The sequence below is a fragment of the Stegostoma tigrinum genome, chromosome 32 (genome assembly GCF_030684315.1).
Source record: "Stegostoma tigrinum isolate sSteTig4 chromosome 32, sSteTig4.hap1, whole genome shotgun sequence".
Taxonomy (NCBI): Eukaryota; Metazoa; Chordata; class Chondrichthyes; order Orectolobiformes; family Stegostomatidae; genus Stegostoma; species Stegostoma tigrinum.
In genome coordinates, this window is record NC_081385.1 from 5,759,841 (window position 1) to 5,768,831 (window position 8,991).

General features: G+C 60.4%; 1 protein-coding gene across 1 annotated transcript in view; it reads right to left on the minus strand.

The window, feature by feature from the left end:
- The window catches only part of LOC132206154 (ephrin-A3-like), an 11,848-nt gene extending 3,180 nt beyond the window's left edge, over positions 1–8,668 (minus strand). Inside the window, exons 1-4 of the mRNA XM_059638932.1 lie at positions 8,580–8,668; positions 7,661–7,950; positions 2,941–3,006; positions 1,838–1,921 (exon numbers count right to left, since the gene is read on the minus strand). Of these exons, the coding sequence (XP_059494915.1) occupies positions 1,838–1,921; positions 2,941–3,006; positions 7,661–7,950; positions 8,580–8,668 (529 nt within the window). The remainder of the gene's footprint in view (positions 1–1,837; positions 1,922–2,940; positions 3,007–7,660; positions 7,951–8,579) is intronic.
- Between the last annotated feature and the right edge of the window lie 323 nt (positions 8,669–8,991).

Here is an 8,991-nt window from a genome sequence, read left to right on the forward strand (position 1 = left end):
TGAACATTCCCCGTGTCCCTGTGTGAACATTCCCCGGGTCCCTGCGTGAACATTCCCCATGTCTCTGTGTGAACATTCCCCGGGTCCCCTGAACATTCCCCGTGTCCCTGTGTGAACATTCCCCGTGTCTCTGTGTGAACATTCCCCGGGTCCCTGCGTGAACATTCCCTGGGTCTCTGTGTGAACATTCCCCGGGTCCCCTGAACATTCCCTGTGTCCCTGTGTGAACATTCCCCGGGTCCCCTGAACATTCCCCGTGTCTCTGTGTGAACATTCCCCGGGTCCCCTGAACATTCCCCGTGTCCCTGTGTGAACATTCCCCGTGTCTCTGTGTGAACATTCCCCGTGTCTCTGTGTGAACATTCCCCGTGTCCCTGTGTGAACATTCCCCGGGTCTCTGTGTGAACATTCCCCGTGTCCCTGTGTGAACATTCCCCGGGTCTCTGTGTGAACATTCCCCGGGTCTCTGTGTGAACATTCCCCGGGTCTCTGTGTGAACATTCCCCGTGTCCCTGTGTGAACATTCCCCGGGTCCCTGCGTGAACATTCCCCGTGTCTCTGTGTGAACATTCCCCGGGTCCCTGTGTGAACATTCCCCGGGTCCCCTGAACATTCCCCGGGTCTCTGTGTGAACATTCCCCGTGTCCCTGTGTGAACATTCCCCGTGTCTCTGTGTGAACATTCCCCGGGTCCCTGCGTGAACATTCCCCGTGTCCCCTGAACATTCCCCGGGTCCCCTGAACATTCCCCGTGTCCCTGTGTGAACATTCCCCGTGTCCCTGCGTGAACATTCCCCGTGTCCCCTGAACATTCCCCGGGTCCCCTGAACATTCCCCGTGTCCCTGTGTGAACATTCCCCGTGTCCCTGTGTGAACATTCCCCGTGTCCCCTGAACATTCCCCGGGTCCCCTGAACATTCCCCGTGTCCCTGTGTGAACATTCCCCGTGTCCCTGTGTGAACATTCCCCGTGTCCCCTGAACATTCCCCGGGTCCCCTGAACATTCCCCGTGTCTCTGTGTGAACATTCCCCGGGTCCCTGCGTGAACATTCCCCGTGTCCCTGTGTGAACATTCCCCGTGTCCCTGCGTGAACATTCCCCGTGTCGCTGCGTGAACATTCCCCGTGTCCCTGTGTGAACATTCCCCGTGTCCCTGTGTGAACATTCCCCGTGTCCCTGTGTGAACATTCCCCGGGTCTCTGCGTGAACGTTACCACTCGGGCCGTCTCCTCCCCTCTGGTCTATCCCCAATCAGTCCCTGCTTTTCCAATACCTGTCCCTCAGAAACCCCTCCAACAACATGCCCCCCGCAGACTTCAGGGTCTGTACTCGCTCTGCACCCCCAGACCATCCCTCCAGGCCCACCCCCAAGACCCCACCTTGAGAACCTCCCTCAAAACCCTCCCCCCAGACCCTCCCTCTCTCCCCGCCCCCAAGACCCTCCCTCAAAACCCTCCCCCGAGACCACCCCTCTAGAACCTCGCCCCAGACCCTCCCTCTCTACCCTCCCCCAAGGTCCTCCCTCAAAACCCACCCCCAGACTCTCCCTCCAAACCCTCCCCCCAGACCCTCCCTCTCTCCCCGCCCCCAAGACCCTCCCTCAAAACCCTCCCCCCAGACCCTCCCTCTCTCCCCGCCCCCAAGACCCTCCCTCTCTCCCCACCCACAAGACCCTCCCTCAAAACCCTCCCCCAAGACCCTCGCCCCAGACCCCACCTCAAGACCCGCCCTCAAAATCCTCCTGCCAGACCCTCCCTCAGAGCTCCCTCCCAGAAACCCCCTCCGCCAATAGCATGGATTCTATGCCTTTTCCAGCCCTCCCCAAGTTGGGAACACACCCGGGTCCTCGATGGTCTTCAGATCGTAGCCCATGGTGAATTGTGGCAGAGTTGGTACTGGCTGCTCCTCTGGGTGATGCGGCACTGCAGATGGAGTGGGGGGGGCGGTGGGGTGGGGTGGGGTGGGGGCGGCGGTTAAGGAGGAAGGAAGATCAAAGGTTAAAGTTTGACCATCTCCTGAGTTCAAGACCCAACAGAATGGGCAGATCCCACCGCGCCCCCCCCGACCCCACAATCGGTGACAGTCACTATCCCCGGGATCGATGAACAGGAATCCCACCCGGGGTTTTGGGGAGGGGGGTGTTCCGTGTCGGGATCGAACCCCTGCCCCTCGCAGCATTAGCCTCTGGAACACAGACCCATCGACGTCCCCCACCAGGTCAACCCGTGCGTATTTGAAAATTTACAGCAACGACGCGGTTCCCATGTTGGCCAGCGCGCCTTCACGTGCTAGTTATTGTCAGCGCAATTCGATGGGCCGAAGGGGCTTCGCTGCACTCTGTCACTGTGGGGAGGGTGATCTGTAATTCCCCTGGGGCCCACATCTCCTGGCCCGCTCCCCGGGTCCCACACCTCCGGGCCCGCTCCCCTGGGCCCACACCTCCGGGCCCGCTCCCCGGGGCCGACATCTCCGGGCCCGCTCCCCTGGGCCCACACCTCCGGGCCCGCTCCCCTGGGACCCACATCTCCGGGCCCCACACCTCCGGGCCCGCTACCCGGGCCCCACACCTCCGGGCCCGCTCCCTGGGGCCGACATCTCCGGGCCCGCTCCCCGGGGCCGACATCTCCGGGCCCGCTCCCCTGGGCCGACATCTCCGGGCCCGCTCCCCTGGGCCCACACCTCCGGGCCCGCTCCCCGGGCCCCTCACCTCCGGGCCCGCTCCCCGGGTCCCACACCTCCGGGCCCGCTCCCCTGGGCCCACACACCAGGCCCACTCACCTAGACCCATATTCCAGGCCAACTTTCCTGGGCCCATATCCCAGACCCAGTCCCCTGGGCCCATGCGCCAGGCCCTCTCCCCTGTGCCCAGTCTCCAGCCTCACTTCCCAGAGATCACTCCCCTGGATACGCTCAATAGGCCCCACTCCCCAGGGACACTTACAGGTTGCACAGCAAACAAACACCTTCATCTTCAGACATGTCGTCCCGTGATGGTGGGTCGGAGTTGCTGCAACAGACAGACTATCAGAGAGAGCCATCCCTTACCCGACTCCCGACACCCGCTCCCCGACGCTCCCCACTCCCGGCACCCCCTCCCCGACGCTCCCCACTCCCGGCACCCGCTCCCCGACGCTCCCCACTCCCGACACCCCCTCCCCGACGCTCCCCACTCCCGGCACCCCCTCTCCGACGCTCCCCACTCCGGCACCCGCTCCCCGACGCTCCCCACTCCGGCACCCGCTCCCCACTCCGGCACCCGCTCCCCGACGCTCCCCACTCCGACAGCCGCTCCCCAACGCTCCCCACTCCAGCACCCGCTCCCCGACGCTCCCCACTCCCGGCACCCCCTCTCCGACGCTCCCCACTCCCGGCACCCCCTCTCCGACGCTCCCCACTCCGGCACCCGCTCCCCGACGCTCCCCACTCCGGCACCCGCTCCCCACTCCGGCACCCGCTCCCCGACGCTCCCCACTCCGACAGCCGCTCCCCAACGCTCCCCACTCCAGCACCCGCTCCCCGACGCTCCCCACTCCCGGCACCCCCTCTCCGACGCTCCCCACTCCCGGCACCCCCTCTCCGACGCTCCCCACTCCGACAGCCGCTCCCCGACGCTCCCCACTCCCGGCACCCCCTCCCCGACGCTACCCACTCCGACAGCCGCTCCCCGACGCTACCCACACCTGGCACCCCCTCCCCGACGCTACCCACTCCGACAGCCGCTCCCCAACACTCCCCACTCCCGGCACCCCCTCTCCGACGCTCCCCACTCCGACAGCCGCTCCCCGACGCTCCCCACTCCGGCACCCGCTCCCCAACACTCCCCACTCCCGGCACCCCCTCTCCGACGCTCCCCACTCCGACAGCCGCTCCCCGACGCTCCCCACACCTGGCACCCCCTCCCCGACGCTCCCCACTCCGACACCCTGTCACCGCCACCACCCCCTACACGCCCTCCCTATCCCTGTCACCCCCACCATCCCCCGACACCCCCTCCCTATCTCTGTCACCCCCTCCATCCCCCGACACCCCCTCCCTATCTCTGTCACCCCCTCAATCCCCCGACACCCCCTCTCTATCTCTGTCACTCCATCCATCCCCTACACCCCCTCCCTATCTCTGTCACCCCTCCATATCCCTCCCACCCCCTACACACCGCTCAATCCTTGCCTCCCCCACATCCAGTGATTCCCATTGGCCTGCAGTAGGGAGCCGTGCCTTCAGCTGCCTGTAGGGGGCAGCCCTGAGCTTCGTACATAGTACGCTCAACCTCTCCATTTCTTTCTTTCTCTCTCTCTCTCTCTCTCTCTCTCTGTCTCCTGTAAAACACTCCTTAAACCCAGCCTCTTGGCTCAAATATTTTCTCCCTGGTCCCTAATACCTCCTCTTAGGTCTCAAAGTCAAACTGAGTTGAATGAACTGCCTCTGTTCGAAGCAGTGGGGGAATCTTGGCTGAAGGCGCTATACGAATTCACAGTGTTGTTTTTTTGACTGTGATCAATGAACATCTATTTCTCCCCACGGCTTATGCCCCTCTCCCTCCTTTCGCTTCGTCTGCTTTAATCACACTCCCTCTGTCACACTCCCCTCTCTCCGTGCTTCCCTCTGTCGCCTTCTCACTCCCTCCGTTGCTCACCTGCTCCACCTCCCATCCACCTCCATTTTGTCTCCCCCACCCCCCTCCCTTCTCTTACCCTGAATCCACGCCCCCACCCTCAAATTGCCACCCACCGTGTGACCCCTCCCTAGCCGTGCTAAATTGTCCCGTAGTGCCCAGGGATGAGCGGGTTAGGGTGGGATTGGCCGTGCTAAATTGTCCCGTAGTGCCCAGGGATGAGCGGGTTAGGGTGGATTGGCCGTGCTAAATTGTCCCATAGTGCCCAGGGATGTGCGGGTTAGGGTGGATTGCCCGTGCTAAATTGTCCCGTAGTGCCCAGGGATGTGCGGGTTAGGGTGGATTGGCCGTGCTAAATTGTCCCGTAGTGCCCAGGGATGTGCGGGTTAGGGTGGATTGGCCGTGCTAAATTGTCCCGTAGTGCCCAGGGATGTGCGGGTTAGGGTGGATTGGCCGTGCTAAATTGTCCCGTAGTGTCCAGGGATGTGCGGGTTAGGGTGGATTGGCCGTGCTAAATTGTCCCGTAGAGCCCAGGGATGTGCGGGTTAGGGTGGGTTGGCCGTGCTAAATTGTCCCGTAGTGCCCAGGGATGTGCGGGTTAGGGTGGATTGGCCGTGCTACATTGTCCCGTAGTGCCCAGGGATGTGCGGGTTAGGGTGGATTGGCCGTGCTAAATTGTCCCGTAGTGCCCAGGGATGTGCTGGTTAGGGTGGATTGGCCGTGCTACATTGTCCCGTAGTGCCCAGGGATGTGCGGGTTAGGGTGGGTTGGCCGTGCTAAATTGTCCCGTAGTGCCCAGGGATGTGCGGGTTAGGGTGGATTGGCCGTGCTAAATTGTCCCGTAGTGCCCAGGGATGTGCGGGTTAGGGTGGATTGGCCGTGCTAAATTGTCCCGTAGTGCCCAGGGATGTGCGGGTTTGGGTGGATTGGCCATGCTAAATTGTCCCGTAGTGCCCAGGGATGTGCGGGTTAGGGTGGATTGGCCGTGCTACATTGTCCAATAGTGCCCAGGGATGTGCGGGTTAGGGTGGGTTGGCCGTGCTAAATTGTCCCGTAGTGCCCAGGGATGTGCGGGTTAGGGTGGATTGGCCGTGCTAAATTGTCCCGTAGTGCCCAGGGATGTGCTGGTTAGGGTGGATTGGCCGTGCTACATTGTCCCGTAGTGCCCAGGGATGTGCGGGTTAGGGTGGATTGGCCGTGCTAAATTGTCCCGTAGTGCCCAGAGATGTGCTGGTTAGGGTGGATTGGCCGTGCTACATTGTCCCGTAGTGCCCAGGGATGTGCTGGTTAGGGTGGATTGGCCGTGCTACATTGTCCCGTAGTGCCCAGGGATGTGCGGGTTAGGGTGGATTGGCCGTGCTAAATTGTCCTGTCGTGCCCAGGGATGTGCGGGTTAGGGTGGATTGGCCGTGCTAAATTGTCCCGTAGTGCCCAGGGATGTGTGGGTTAGGGTGGATTGGCCGTGCTAAATTGTCCCGTAGTGCCCAGGGATGTGCTGGTTAGGGTGGATTGGCCGTGCTACATTGTCCCGTAGTGCCCAGGGATGTGCGGGTTAGGGTGGATTGGCCGTGTTAAATTGTCCCGTAGTGCCCAGGGATGTGCGGGTTAGGGTGGATTGGCCGTGCTAAATTGTCCCGTAGTGCCCAGGGATGTGCGGGTTAGGGTGGATTGGCCGTGCTAAATTGTCCCGTAGTGCCCAGGGATGTGCGGGTTAGGGTGGATTGGCCGTGCTAAATTGTCCCGTAGTGCCCAGGGATGTGCGGGTTAGGGTGGGTTGGCCGTGCTAAATTGTCCCGTAGTGCCCAGGGATGTGCGGGTTAGGGTGGATTGGCCGTGTTAAATCGTCCCGTAGTGCCCAGGGATGTGCGGGTTAGGGTGGATTGGCCGTGCTAAATTGTCCCGTAGTGCCCAGGGATGTGCGGGTTAGGGTGGATTGGCCGTGTTAAATTGTCCCATAGTGCCCAGGGATGTGCGGGTTAGGGTCGATTGGCCGTGCTAAATTGTCCCGTAGTTCCCAGGGATGTGTGGGTTAGGGTGGATTGGCCGTGCTAAATTGTCCTGTAGTGCCCAGGGATGTGTGGGTTAGGGTGGATTGGCCGTGCTAAATTGCCCCGTAGTGCCCAGGGATGTGTGGGTTAGGGTGGATTGGCCGTGCTAAATTGCCCCGTAGTGCCCAGGGATGTGCGGGTTAGGGTGATTTGGCCGTGTTAAATTGTCCCATAGTGCCCAGGGATGTGCGGGTTAGGGTCGATTGGCCGTGCTAAATTGTCCCGTAGTTCCCAGGGATGTGCAGGATAGGGTGGTTTGGCCGTGCTAAATTGTCCCGCAGTGCCCAGGGATGTGCGGGTTAGGGTGGATTGGCCGTGCTAAATTATCCCGTAGTGCCCAGGGATGTGCGGGTTAGGGTGGATTGGCCGTGCTAAATTGTCCCGTAGTGCCCAGGGATGTGTGGGTTAGGGTGGATTGGCCGTGCTAAATTGTCCCCTAGTTCCCAGGGATGTGCAGGATAGGGTGGTTTGGCCGTGCTAAATTGTCCCGCAGTGCCCAGGGATGTGCGGGTTAAGGTGGAGTGGCCGTGCTAAATGTAGGTTTCCAGGGAAGGGTGGTTTTCTGACGTTCAGTGTGGATCCAAGGGGCTGAATGGCCCACTTCCACACTGTTGCACTTCTTTGAACAGGAAGAGTTAAGAGGGATAGGGGCCAAATTGTGTTCTGCTGTCGAGGATATCGAAGGGCCCCATTTTGGAGAACCATCTCCAGATCTGGTGGCCCTGCTATGGGAAGGATAGAAGCCGGCAGGAGGATGGGAGGGGGAGCGGGGGAGATGACCTTGTGGGCGTGTTTGAAACAAGAACGCGATGATATCGGAATAGCTGGTGGGCGCGGGCGAGGTGGACGGCGGGGTCTGGGACGCAGGCCCTTTGGCCCGTGATGTCGTGCTGACTCCCGTCCACGGCCCGTTTCCCCGCTTGCACAGCCCCGTCTCTGCCTGGATCCGTGGTCCCTATGGTGCGGAGCGCAAACGGCCAACGCGAAGCGGCCTTACTCACAGATGTAGTAATACTCCTGGCCCGCGTGGAATTCGTAGCCGAGGGAGAAGGCACTGTAGCGTTGGAACTTCTCGGAGAATTTGATGGGGCTGTGTGGGGAGTGCGGGCGGTTGCATTCCCAACGTTTAAAGCCCAGGCTGGGTTCACAGCTCCTGTAGCCCTCACGGTTCACCATGTAGAGGACATACTGCTCTGCCTGGTGCTTGGGCAGTGATCCATCATTGTGTGGGCAGTATATATCCAGGTAGTCATTTACACTAACCTGAACCGTGTAGCCTTCCCTCCTTAACCTGTCGAAGAATGGAGACCCCAGTTATGTCTCTGTTTAGCTGACCAGCATTAAGAAAGTATCAGAACATCTCTCCTGCGTTTGTGTACGAATCTGGCCAGTCTTTCGAAATAAGGTTTAGAGTATCAGAGACAGTAGATGCTGGAGAATCTGAGATAACACGGTGCGGAGCTGGATGAACACAGCAGGCCCAGCAGCATCTTAGGAGCAGGAAGGCTGACGTTTCAAGCCTAGACCCTTCTACAGAAAGAGTCCGGACCTGAAACGTCAGCTTTCCTGCTCCTCTGATGCTGCTGGGCCTGCTGTGTCCATCCAGCCCCACACCTTGTTATCTCAGATTCTCCAGCACCTGCAGTTCCTACTACCCCATCCCTGGGATCATTCTCTGCAAAATTATTTCATATTATTCATTCACGAGATGAGAGGCATGACTGGCCTGGCCCAGTATTTATTGTCCCATCCCCTAATCGTCCCAGGGGGGGCAGTTAAGAGTCAACCACAGGCCCTTCGGCCCAACTCGTCCATGCTGACCGTAATCCCGAACACAACCAGTCCCGTTTGGCCCCTATCACTCTAAACCCGTCCCATCCACGTCCCCATCCTGATGCCTATTAAATGCTGTCACTGTACCGGCCCCCACCCACTTCCTCTGTAGGCCCAGACCAGGTAAGGAGGACACTGGTGAACGGGCTTTTCCCCGACAACAGATTCCTGGTCATCGATAGATTCTTAATTCCAGATGTTTTTATTGAATTCAAATTGTGCTGCGGGCGGGATTCGAACCCGGGTCCCCGGGAATGTTACCCAGGTCTCTGGGTTCGCGGGTCCTGCAATAATAGCACAAGGCCATCGCCTCCCCTCTAATCTCCTCTGGTCCCCCTCCAGCACATCCTCGCTGAGGGATGGGGGGGGCGGGGGGCCCAAAACTGCTCACAACATTCCCAGTGCGGCCCCTTGCCCTGGTATTCCAGCCTCTGGGAATCTGACTCCTAACTGCCAACTATTAGCCTGGGATAATGAAGGTGCACTTGCCTTTATGGGT